The sequence below is a fragment of the Telopea speciosissima genome, chromosome 6 (genome assembly GCF_018873765.1).
Source record: "Telopea speciosissima isolate NSW1024214 ecotype Mountain lineage chromosome 6, Tspe_v1, whole genome shotgun sequence".
NCBI classification, from domain to species: Eukaryota; Viridiplantae; Streptophyta; class Magnoliopsida; order Proteales; family Proteaceae; genus Telopea; species Telopea speciosissima.
The window spans coordinates 26,305,968-26,319,913 of NC_057921.1; the positions used below are offsets into that span (position 1 = coordinate 26,305,968).

The 13,946-nt window shown below is 44.2% G+C and overlaps 1 protein-coding gene across 1 annotated transcript; it reads right to left on the reverse strand.

Moving 5' to 3' along the window:
- Positions 1-2,466: 2,466 nt before the first annotated feature.
- LOC122665562 lies at positions 2,467-5,389 on the reverse strand. Its single transcript, XM_043861717.1, has 2 exons — positions 5,128-5,389; positions 2,467-2,597 (listed from the first exon to the last, which is right to left on the reverse strand). The coding sequence occupies exons 1-2, from the start codon at positions 5,387-5,389 to the stop codon at positions 2,467-2,469; spliced, it is 393 nt and encodes a 130-aa protein (XP_043717652.1).
- Between the last annotated feature and the right edge of the window lie 8,557 nt (positions 5,390-13,946).

Genomic DNA, 13,946 nt, shown 5'->3' on the forward strand with positions numbered 1-13,946 from the left:
TGACTATATTTTAATGACATTAACTTTTTGTTGGGTTGGGCATGATGTATTTGGTATATTTTTATGATATTTTTTTTAGCTTAAATTTATATCATGGGACATGGGCCAGCATGAGTTGTACTATTTCAGCCTATTTCTAATGAATCGACCATGTGTTCAAATGGTTAGAATATTCAATTTTAATAGGAGGAGATAGAAAAGAGGTGGCAAGATAGTACACCTCTTTGTAAAATTTAAATATTCAGTGTTAATGGGCTGCACCGTTTGAAGCCCGTTTATATTTAAACAGACCCATAGCTTGGTTCGGCATTGTTTAAGGCCCGATTATATTACCTGATTATGGTCAGAAGGTCGACCTATCCTGACCAGGCTTGGCCCAAATACTTAAACGGACAATCACGGTGCAGGCTTTAAGCATCGTGAGGCCCGACTAGGCCCAACTAAACCTGACCGGTTGATTACTTGTGATTGTAGCCCTACCCCAACTAAATGTATTTCCAATATTATCCTTCACCTCTTCTTTACCCTTTTCCGGTTCTCCCCTCTCCACCCCTACTCCTTTTGCACAACCCGCGTCCATCCCCTTTCCACAAGTCCCGTCCCATCCCTCTGGCAATTGCAATCTCAAGTTCAAAGTTGTCAAAGATGATTTTTGGATCGGGTATCGGTCACCTTCAAAACAGATACGATATCAATACCGTATCTGCACGGATCAATCGTATCTAATAAGTTTACCTTGGTTTTGTTTAAAAATGGTTTTTTTTTTAATTTATGATTTTACCCCTTATTCATACCATTTCATTGATACGATATCAGCCAAGTATCACTATTGGTCACCTTCAAAACCATGCAATATTAGCCGTATCCGAAATTGATACCTTAAACCATGTCTTCAAACAATCAAGACATCGAGTTCCAATCCCAAGACTCCCAATTTCGCAACCTATACAAGATAGTCCCAAAATCCGGCAGTGACATCATATGTTGATCACTGTTCAACCTATCAGCTCTCCTTTTTTACTTCCTCTCTCTCTCTCTCTCTCTCACATCCCCTCAAGTTACCTCTAATCCCATTCTGTGTACTGGTCCGAAGATGGCTGAACCGGAGGTGATGGTGAGGGGGGAATTGGAGAAAACTGCTCCCACCCTTTTCCCTTTCCTCGTTTGAATCCAAATTTTCTTCTTTCAAATCTTTGTTCCAATTCTCTCTTGCTGCTTCTCACGATCTTTCTACCTTTTTATCTCTAGTCAGGGAGTTCATCAACGGTCTTGAAGATGGAAATAACAATGATGGATCTGGTGTTACCTCCAATGATGGCATCGCACGTGAACCCGTACTTGGCATGGCGGTGAATGTCCACACTCGCAACCCGGTATTCTCCTTCTTTTCCTACCAACAGTTCTTTGATTACTTTTCTGTGTTTTTTATTATTTTACTTACTCTTGCTGCTTGTCTTCTAGATCTAAATAATCGTGCATTACATCATGCCTTTCATCCTCGTAGAAAATTTTAATACTTTTGATGTACCCCTTCTTTTCTGTTAGTCTATTTTGCTGTATTACAATGTTGTTCCTTTCTTGGAATGTTAGAGGTTTTAATAACAAGTTCACTCGAAAATGTTTATCATTCCATGTTAATAAATTTAAACCAGATATTGTGTTCCTTTGTGAGACAAAGTGTGTGGATCATGCATTTATTAAGCTTAATCCCCCTATGACGGATTATAAATGTATCAATATCATTAATAACTGTGGGGCAGGGGGGGAAAGGGAGGACTTTGGGTTATGGCAAAAAATGAGGTTTTAATTTTCGATTCTATCATTTCTGTCAACTTTATTGGAATAAAATTCAGATACCTAGGGTATTTGTTCTTCTGGCTAATATGTATTTATGGCCCACCTCAACCTTGTGCCCGCAGCCAGAGTTGGGAGGAACTTTCAATATTTGTGTCCTCAATAGATTGCATGTTTTGCATTATGGGAGATTTTAATGAAATTCTCGACCCCTCTAAAAAGATGGGGGGAATTTGTTTCATCCCTCACATTCAATGGGGAAACTAAAAGAATTGATAGCCGCACATGCTGTCACGCCCCTATCCCAAACTTATGTCATAAGCACAGTCAAGAGGGTGATTAGAATGACACACGTCACCCAAATTCCTACCAGGATCAACGACATAGTGTCCCAGAGCATAGTCACCACCCAAGGGCCCACCCAAATGGTTACATTTGAGCAAAAGAAATAAATATTTCCACTCATTGTCAGAGTTATCATAAGCGGAAGCATTAATTACATAAGCAGTTACAATATGTTCAGCTGACTAAGTGATATGATAATAGTTAGTGTTTACCATCGGCTGACCATGACGTAACTACTCAACATAATAGTAAGTTATTACATAAAGTGTTTATAATGGGCACAACGCCCCAAAAGAATCAAAAGGTGGGGAAAATCCCCAAGTAACATCAGTGCCCATAAGCATAATCATCACAGGGGTAACCATAGCCGTGTTCCTTTGACACGTACTCAGGCTCCTCTATACCAATACCATCGTACTCCGCCGACTGTACATCTAGGCCGGCAAAGTACCCGTCACCTGCATCAAAATCTAAAAATTGTGTACACAGGAGGTTAGCTCCACTGAGCCAGTGAGGGGAAAGGGGAGTGCACATACACACAATCACACATAGTCCATGATGCATGAAATGTTAAATATATTTTCCACCTAACAAACAGTCTAAGTCATGGTATATGCTACTGTGATAACTCGGGAGACACTGAGGGTCACTTATCCTATCGCCCCAGTGAAACCTCAATTATCACTAGGGACCTACGCCGGTAGAAGCCATAGACCATCCAGTGGCAGACCCCAAATAGTCGTTACTACCCCTGACCTGACCTCTCCCACCTCCACAGACATCAGGTACTCCGACTATCCAACACGTAAACCCCTGTTGGCAAGGGTTGTAGCATAAGGGAGCATAAATCCTAACCACAGTTATACTACATGCAATTTCCTATCGTCCTGAGAGGTATTCCGGGTGCATCAACGTCCCATTCCATCTAGTACCCAGGTACCAGCACGGCACGGCACATACAGACCAGGATGACAATCAATGAATATAATAATAAGAACTTCGGGGTTTCAGCACCGGCATACCCGACACTGTAACCCAATATAACAATGTAAAGCATCATATCCACATTTCATCAATTCATATCCAACATGGTTTTATATGCGAAAATGCAACATGGCAAGAATGAATGCAAGCATAAAAACCATTATGTAATCTATATAGTTGTATCTATATATGTATATATCAAGCCCAAACATCACCCAAAACCCACTCACAGTTCGTTTGGTTGTCGTTCGATGAGGTTTGCTCTAATGCACGCTCTCCTGTATAGATTCTGAAGTCTGAAGATGCGTGAAAGTAGCGTTAGAAGTATATAGGTGGGTCCCACAAAGGGTCCCAATAGTTTATTTGAAGTTTGGGTCAAGACAGCAGGGGCGGGTGAAGGAACGGAGTCAGCCAGGTGAGTCCGATCGTGGATCCGTCCAGGCCATACCCAAAAAATATATGGAACGGACTCACGGGCAGATGCGGAATATGGATCCACTCGTGCATCCGTCCAAACCCTGAGACACACCCGAGAGCAACTTGAGTTACTGGCGGATTCACCTAGGTGGGTCCGCTCGTAGCTCCGCCCAGAGCGAAGAGCCCAATTAGGCTGAACGGACTAACGGACGGATACACGATAGTGAGTCCGGTCGTTCATCCACCGCCATTCCTTTGAAAGCTGCGAAGAACATCGCCTCCAGCCCTTCATTCATGGATCCATAAAGGTCCTAGGGTTGGGGAGGTGAGTCCAAACCTTCATTGGAGGTCCAAAATACGTGGTCCTTTGAAGAACTTAAAAGATTTAAGGGATTGGATCCCTCTCTAAGGTTCTTCCCAAACCTAAACTAGGTTTCCAATGCTTTGAACAGCATTCAGGTTATGAGATCCATGGAGGCATTAAGGGAAGGGAGAATGGGTCTCAAAGGAAGCATTAAATAGGGTTTATTGGGTTTCCATGAGAACCCCCCTAGCTTTGGTTCGATTCCAAGGGATCCTCCAAATTTAAAAATGGAAAAGAGAGGGAGGAAGGTGAGGTCATTTGCCTCAAGGACAGATTGATGGATGATTTTCCACCTCCACAGCCCCTCCAAGCTCTCCTCCACCAAAGCCTTCAATGCTCCAAGTCTCCAACGTTTTAGGTAGGTGAATGAAGTAAATGAGACTTGAAGGCCAAGCCTTGGTCTTCTATCAAATCCTACTTAGGGTCTGTTTGGCTTGGGCTTTAAGGGCCAAAACTCATTCAAGAGGTTTATTAAGCAAATGGGTCCACCCCAAATGGTACACCCACAAGCTAAGGAGATCAAGGATGAGGCCAATCTCGTCTAAAAGACTAAATAGAGTGCCCGAGGCACGGGGTGTGGGTCCCACACAAGGAAAACACACAAAGTCCTCAAATAGCACAGGCGGACTAACTGGTGGATTCAGTCTTGGTGAGTCCGCTCGTGCGTCCATTGCTGCTGTAAAGGTAGAAACTTAAGGAAATTGGTCAGGCTTTGGCCCACACTTCAAGGTCAACTAGGGGAGGGCACAATAACATTCACAAGGCCAGTATCTTACCCCTCGACCGTCACGACGTGTCCTTCGTGATCCCGAATAGTTTTCCGACCGTGATGCTAAGCTCATCGCCAAAGGAAGTGTCTAGCTGTGGGGACATAGGGAATACCTTCCGGTACTCTTCACTCCGTGGACTCGTGCTAGGAGGATGATCGACAAAGTCATCATCGATAAATCTCCCCCATTGCCGGTTAAGGAACTTCTCCTCCACAGGTAGGCCCGTGAACTAGTCAATGATCTTGTGGCTAGGTTTGACCATAAGTGAAAACAGCTCGACAGCTGATGTAACATGCTCCCCACCTTACAAAAATTTCATCCCCAAAATTGTCGTACCTTACAGGAATCCAAGGGAAGGGTACTTTGCTCGCATTTCCACCTCGACTTCCTAGGAGGCTTCTTCTTCTGTGTGGTTGCTCCACTTCACCTTCACATAATGAATAGGTCTATTACGGAGATTTACCACCTTGCTGTGCAAGATCTTTTCAGGTTGTTCTTTATATGACATATCTGCTGCCAGCTCTGGTGGTTCTTGAGATAGAACATGACTAGGGTCATGCACATACTTCCGCAGCATAGACACATGGAAGACATCGGGCACGCCATCCAAAGATGGTGGTAGCACTAACCAATAAGCCACCGATCCAATCTTCGCAAGAATCTCATAAGGTCCAATATATCTCGGGCTGAGCTTGCCCTTCTTACTGAACCGCATCACGCCCTTGGTAGGCAACACTTTGAGAAATACTTTGTCACCAATAAGGAACTCTAGATCCTTTCGCCTTTGATCTGCATAGCCCTTCTGCCTAAAATGGGCAGCTTTAATTTGCTCGTGGATCAAGTCTACCTTCTTACAGGTTGCTTGGATCAATTTTGGCCTAAGGATACACTAGTCACCTATTCGTCCTAATACAAGGGAGTACGACACTTTTTCCCATACTGAGCTTTGAAGGGTGCCATTCTGATAGTAGCTTGGTAACTGTTATTGTAGGTGAATTCGATAAGCGAGATGTGCTCATCCCAATTGCCTTGCATATCGATGGCACAGGCTCGAAGCATGTCTTCTAATGTCTGTATTGTCCTTTTCGACTGCCCATCGGTCTGTGGATGGAAGGTAGTGCTAAAACTCAATAGGGTACCCATAGCTCTCTGGAATCTGCCCCAAAACTTAGACGTGAACCTGGGATCCCGATCCGAGATAATGCTAACTGAAACTCCGTGTAGGCGAACCACATTATCATTGTATAAGCAGGCTAGCTTATCCATAGAATCGGTAACCTTGATTGGGGTGAAATGAGCCATCTTCGTCAGTCTGTCTACAATAACCCACAGAGCATCAACACCTCTAGGTGTACGGGGTAATCCTATGACCAAGTCCATAGTGACATGTTCCCACTTCCATTCTGGCACGGGCAATGACTGTAGAAGGCCATGGGGTCATTGTCTATCTACTTTCACTTACTGACAAGTGAGACATCGGGACACAAATTCAACTACATCCCTTTTCATTCCACTCAGCCAGTAATGTCCTTTCAGGTCCTTGTACATTTTAGTACTACCCAGGTGAATTGAGTAGGGAGATTCATGTGCTTCTTACAACACTTCCTTTCTTAGCTGATTGTCCTTAGGGACACATAGGAGATCTCTAAACACAAGAACGCCGCTATCTGTCAATGTAAAATCTAGATCTCGCTGTGTGTCACCCTAGATAGCTTCAATGATTTCCTGGAAGCGTTCATCTGAAGCCTGAGTTGACTGAATCCTTTCCACTAAGGTTGATTGCATAGATAAGGCTGCTAGAGATAGAGTAACACCCTCTACTAATAACTCCAAATCCATCCTTCTAGCTTCTTCTATAAGCTCCTTATTGACAGCTAAGGATGCGATGGATAAGGTCTGGGACTTTCGACTAAGAGCATCCGCCACAACATTTGCCTTACCCGGATGGTAATGGATGGTGCAATCATAGTCCTTCATGAGTTCCAACCAATGCCTCTGTCTCATGTTGAGTTCCTTTTGGGTAAAGAAATATTTGAGGCTTTTATGGTCACTGTAAATCTCACTCTTCTCTCCATATAGATAGTGTCCCCAGATCTTCAGAGCAAAGACCACAACCGCCAACTCTAAATCATGAGTCGAGTAATTTCTCTCATAATCCTTCAGCTGAAGAGATGCGTAGGCCACTACTTTTTCATTTTGCATCAAAACATAACCGAGGCCCATTTTTTATGCATCACAATAGACTACCATCCCTCCGGTACCATTTGGAATGATAAGTACCAGAGCAGTGATTAGTCGTTGCTTCAGATCCTAGAAATTCTTTTCGCATTCATCTGACTACTCTAACTTCACTCCCTTTCGGGTCAGTTGAGTCATAGGAGCAGAGATTTTTGAAAAGTTCTCGATAAATCTCCTATAATAACCAGCCAGACCTAGAAAACTGTGAATATCTGCTACATTCTTAGGTGTCTCCTAGTCAACTACGGACTGGACCTTGCCGGGGTCAAGTTTAATACCCTTAGCAGAAACCAAATGACCTAGAAAAGCCACTTGTTGTAACCAGAAGTCGCACTTGCTAAACTTAGCATATAGTTGTTTTTCCCTCAAGCGTTGCAACACAAAGCGAAGGTGGTCAGCATGTTCTTCCTCGCTCTTGGAATAGACTAGGATGTCATCAATAAATACGATGACGTACTTATCCAGCACATCATGAAACACCCTGTTCATTAACTCCATAAAAGTTGCCGGGGCATTGGTCAACCCAAAAGACATAACCAAAAACTTGTAGTGTCTATATCACGATTTGAACGCGGTCTTGCTGATGTCACTACCTCTAATCTTTAGCTGGTGATACCCCAAGCGGGGATCAATCTTGGAAAATACCCTTGCGCCTTGCAATTGGTCGAACAAATCATCAATCCTCGACAGCGGGTACTGATTCTTGATCATAAGCTTGTTGAGTTCACGGTAGTCAATGCACATACGCATACTACCGTCCTTCTTCTTTACAAACAAAACAGGTGCACCCCACGGGGAAACACTTGGCCTGATAAAACCTTTCTTCAGTAGATCATTAAGTTGTTCTTGAAGTTCTTTCAGTTCTGATGGGGCCATTCTGTATGGTGCGTTAGACACTGAAGCAGCACCTGGCACCAGGTCAGTCATAAATTCTGTCTCCCGGTCCGGTGGTAACCATGTGAGGTCTTCCAGAAAGACGTCAGGTGTAGACGCTGATCTTTGTCACCCCCTAATTGGCGATGATGACAATGGGACATGGACGATGGATGACGCACCCCCCTTCTTTTCAGACCCAAAGATACCTGGCCCATAAGACCAAGAACCATGCTGAGCACAAAATGGCCCATTTTAGGCCCAAAAATAAGGAAAAATGACACTGCGCGCCCACGACGCCGTGGACTCTTCCCACGGCACCGTGGGTACCTTCCCACGGCACTGTGGGGAGGTGTACTGGATTTCCATGGTGCCATGAGGGGGTGTGACATCAGCCTGCTGATGTCACCCAAGGCGCCGTGGAAAAGTCCCCCACGGTGCCGTGGAGGACTTTTCCGGCCAGGAGAGAGAAAAGGTCCCTCCCTATAAATAGGAGGGTCCCCTCCCACATTTCCCAAGGAATTTTGGGTAGAGAGACCCTCCCCAAGTGATTCCTAGTATCTTTGTCTCCCTTTTCACCCTCATTTCTCCTCCTTCTCTCATGAGTGTGTGAGTATTTGAATTTTCCTTGAGGTGGACAGATCCTTCGATTGTCCCTCTGAGTATAGAGCGCTTTGGCTCCTTAGCTTTGGTATCCCGTCTGTGCACGGATAACCATCGAAACTCCCTTGTTACAGATGTTATTCTGTCTGTTTACTCTTTTCCAAATCACTCAAAGAGCCGTTACTCTACCAAGAAAGAAGTAGCGTCGGTCCATTTGTCCATCTCCCCTGAGCCAGGGGCATACAACCATACAGGTATAATTATTGCATTTTTGTTGATTCAATGTAGTCCTTTCATATTTTACCATTTTAGTCCGCATTTTTCACATATATAATATAGTTTATTATACTTTAGTTCAATTCATAGCATCTGAATGTAGTTCATAATATCCCCCATCCCCGTAATAAGAAAGAAACAACATTTGTCCTTATGTAGCATCTAACACAGAGAGACCGGCTTCGGCCGGGTGAGGTGGGTGCCTAACACCTTCCCACACTCGTAACCTGACCCCTTACCCAAACCTTTGGTCAGACCATATGGAGTCACGTAGCCCGATTCTGCTCACCACGGGTAGGGCTACACTTAATGGGTCCTAGGCCCTAACCCTAGGTGGCGACTTCTCATTATGTTAACATTTTTAATGCATGATCCCAATCCCCTATTCATCATACATTGACAATGATATCCACACACACACACATGTATCTCCCAAAACCCTATGACACTAATACACCTACAAAAAGGGCTGAGGAAACCTTCGTCCCGAAGGACCACGGTACTTACAGTGGCGACTTCACTGGGGAGATGGCGGACAAATGTCCACCCGAAGTCAAATTCTCTAAATAGGTGCTATCAATAAATGACAGAATGTTCTCTCTAAACTTTTATAAACAGAAAAAAAATAATAATAAAAGAATATAAAAAAAAAATATACAAAACAAAATACAAAAAAAAATAAATAAACAAATACCATAATATATTTGTCTGGCTAACCCTTGTGTGTACTAACCGCATCATGCATAGTGCTCGAAGTGAAATCAAACGGCGAGGGTACTCCCTGTCATGCCTTTACCCCCGGGGAGGTGAGGCACGTCATGCTAAGTACTCTGAGATCAGATGATAGCCGCTTCCTGTACCACTTTCTTGCACACATACACTACATGGAAACTCCTCTTACCCCCGTAGTTAGTCGTTGGACCCCATGAGTAGTCATGGGTAATTCGCGGCGAAGCTACAGCCCTTGATATTTACTGTACGAGTTTAGAATCACCAGCGAGGGTATTCACTAGTGTGCTGTGGAGTGCTCTGCCACTCAAAAAAGGCTCTATCTCGATTACTCTGAGTTTGTGTGACCTATTCTCCAGGTATATCAAAAGAACCACGTGCCTACAATTCGCGACCACGAGCGATAGGTATATCGGTTCTGTCAAGGGTGGCTTTGTTCTGTCCTATGGAAGCCTACCCATTACATGCATCATGTAGGAAAATAGACCACATATGATTAGGGTACGACACAAACTAACCTTTGTTAGTTGTAAGAAAGACCGAGTTTAGGGTCATTTGACGATTAACTTGGTTTTGATATGAGGTGCCACCAAAGATAAGGAATTCCATAGTCCCACGATGGTCCCTCAAAGAAAAATGGAAGTCCACTTCCATATAATGGAACCTTACATGCCCCTCGAGAAAAAAAAAGAAGGCATCTCATCCTGACTCCAGGCATAATCATCAATAACCCGGTAACTATGATCTTTCTCTTGTTTGTTTTTTTTTGTTGTTGTGTTCGAAAATGCTTTGGCAATGACGGCATTCGAAGTCTGGTCTCAGAAGGAGTTTGCTGAAACTCTGATGACCACTCCGATTACTTGAGTCAAATAAAATAATAAAATGAAACAAATGTTATAAAATACAAAAAAAATCATAAACAAAGAAAAAAGACAAATAAAATAAAATTGTTCTTTAGCCTTCTTAGGGTCTAAACTAGGTATTCTTCTCTCTTTCGTAGAAGCACGATTCCATCCTTATCCATCTGGGTCCGACGCAACGGAAGGTTGACTCGAGCCAGCCCACCATTCTCCTCAAGATCCCTGATTCCTTCTCATTCTTCTAGTTCATCTTCTGAGATATCACTTGTGAGTAACATGAATCCTCCGGAGGATCACTTGTCTGAAAGTCACGTCGAAGATCGAGTGGATAGGCTGCAAGTAGACATGGCCGAAATGCGGCAACTCATGGCACAACTAGTTCAGTCGGTCAATGAACTATCTAGGGGCGGATCCATAGTTGGACCTGCAGAGTAAAAAGTTTGAAAAACTAACCCCGCAACCCTCAAGACTCCAATCATCATACCAGTGGAAGAAGGGGAAGATAGCCACCCTATGGACCCTCCTGAGACTGAAAGGGAGAAGAAAATGAGAGAAAAAGTAGCCAAGTTGGAAGTGGTTGTCAAGGGCAAAGTCAAAGAAAAAGATGAAGAAGACCTGGTGTTCTTTCCCGAAGGGAAAATCCCCAAGATTTTAAATGGAAATTGGATAAGTTCGACGGATCGGGAGATCCTAGGGCTCATCTCAAGATTTTTGCCACCATCGCCAGATCATGGGGACTTTCTGAAAACCAAATGGGACAGGCGTTCGTATATTCTTTGGCCGGATTTGCTTTGAGGTGGTTAACCCAGCTCGATCACACCCAAACCCAGTCATGGGCCTCTGTGGTTAAAGCCTTCACTAAGCAATATTCATACAACACTGAGATGGATATTACTCGAAGAGAATTGGAAACCTTGAGGCAAGAACCAAGTGAAGAGTTCTCAAACTACATCATGCGGTTCAAGGAGAAGGCCGCAAAAATGTGGAACCGCCCTACTGAGGAGGAGTAGGTCGAGATATTGTTAGAAAATCTGTATGGGGAGTACCGTGAGAAGATATACTACCAGCACATCAAAACATTTGATGCTCTTATGACAATCGGGAAGAAGATTGAAGATAAGATCTTTAAAGAAAGGCAGAATCAGGGTATGACCCGTGAAGCATCAGGAAGCTATTCGGCAAGGAAAAGCCCAAGAGCCAAAGGAGGAAATACTATAGGGACAAGCAGCTAGGCGGCAAAAGTCCAGGTGGTAGCCACACGATCCACCCCTCTCGTGATCCAAACTGAATCTGAAGCACCCAGGAGGAATTTCAACTTTGAAGGAATGATGCCCTTGTTGTTATTCACCAAGCTCAAGAAACAGGGAATGATCAATTCCGTTCCTCCTAAGCCTATGGATTTGAACAATCCACCTACCTGGTATAAGCCCAATCTGTACTGTCATTACCACGACCAACAAGGCCATCATACGGATAGATGCCTAGCTCTTAAGCATGCGATCCAGGACTTAATTAACGAGGGTAAAATTGAACTTCAGAAGAAGCAGTCGCCAAATGTCACCACAAATCCTCTACCTAACCATGGAGTAAATATGCTTCAAGAGGATGCCGAGCAAGCAGATCCTACTACCTTGATTCATCCAGTCGGGAAGAGGAAGCTAATGAAGGCACACGTCTATATAGCAATGTTGACCAAGAAACTTAAGGAGGAAAAAGAACCACAGATTCGACAAGAGGTGTCTCAGGAAGTGGATCGGCCCGATTCCCCTTTCTATCATCCAAAGTCAGAAGGAGCCACATGGGTAGAATACCGAGATACTGCATGGAAAATCTCACAACCACGGTGAAGGGGACCTATTCCCCAGTCGTCTACGGGATCGATGAATATGCTGCAGGAAGAGAAACCATTCCAAGACCCTACCACATTGATCCAGCCCATCCCGTGGTATTCAGGAAGAGATGAGCAGTCACGGCAAGCACGGGCAGAAAGGATGCAGATTTGCGTTTATTGCGCCCGAACCAACTGTGATGGGAATATCCGAACAGGCGGGCAACCATGTGACCAAGGTAGAGGTATAGCATCCATCAACCGGCTTCGAAAGTTGGATTTCTTGGAGTATGGATTAGAGGGTCTCGAGATAATGACACCATTGTGCAAGTATGGTTTCTCATCATCTGAAATATCTCACCTGGTTCCTGAAGAAGAAGAAGGGACTGAAATCACCAGAGTCACACCTCAGCTCCTTAAAGCAGTTTCAGCACTAGCTATTGGACAAGCTCTGACCAAAGAAGTCTCTCTTGCCCATATAGGGGGAGATATGGACAACAGCTCAGATGAGGAAGACGACCAAGATATCCATGAGGGATGGATAGAGTATGCCAAGCAAAGTCCAACGATGGAGGATGAAGGAGTAGAAGCGATGGATTGGGTAAATAACATCGGAAGCGATGATAATAATGACCCTACCAGCCTTATTCAACCCGTATCATCAGATGAGTATGAAAGCAGAGATGATGAGGAGATATCATCTCCAGAGGTTCCCAGAGGTGATTGGATGGTGTCCAGAGAAGATTTTGAGCGTTGGAACATGAGCGCCTTCTATCAGGTCGCAGATATACTCGATGTTTCCACCCATACTCAAGAGATCCTGTACAAGGCTACTTCTCTATTTCCGGATCTGGTGTGTAGTAACTTCACAGCACGTTGTGAGAGCTTGGTGATGCCAAATGAGAGCAATGAACTCGCTCGAATCCTCCATGAGCTGAAAAATATGACTTGGTTAGTCAATGCTTTGGCCTGTGATCTATTCGGAACTCCTCCAGAAGACCTGGTCTTGTATTCAGATTCATTCTCCTATCCAGAGCCACCCCGAAGAAGTGAAACATGGGATGCATGGATCAATGATATCAGCCTCGGGGAATTTTAGATTGACCCCACCAGAGGTATCTTTCCTATGGACATCGATGATGAAGGGGAAGAGCCGTTGGAAGAAGAACAATCATCTGAAGAAGATGAAAGTGAGCAAGAATCTGCATCAGAGGAATCCAATGTTGAAGTGTCTAAAGGGGAAGAAGAAACGGAGGATGAGGAACCTTGGCAACCAAGGACACGTCTGGAGAAGTATGAGAACATTTGTGGACCCGCACCATGGGAATTATCATTTCAGGTGAACAAGATCCACCAGGATGTAGATAAAATCCAGGAAACACTCATGAGGACGGTGGTCTTGGATGATAAGTACCAGGAGGAGCTTCAATAGCTGGAATCTGTTAGAGAACAGTGGGCGCTCCCTCAAGCAATTCGCCATTTGGAAAACTCTGTAAAGTTAACTTTGGCCTTGACACAAGACCTGTGTGGGATTCCTCCCTCGTCTCCCTATCAGGGTGACAGAGAATACCGCGCATGGGTAAGAGCACATGATGATTTCTATATGTGTCATGTCAATGAGGGAGAAGCAGTAAATGACCCAACAGGGAATATCCACCCAGTTATTTCAACCCAAGAAAAGAGGTCTGAAAGTTCAGTTTCTCAAGGAGAAAAGAAGGATCGCAGCTTCTATGAGTCATTGGCGGAAGCAAGGAAGATGTACCAAGCGGCTTCGGAAGCTTTTCATGCCATTGGCCAATTGATACGGAAGAACCCCATACGATCCGAGGTTCTTGCGAGAAACCCTATCAGAATCCTAAATCAAG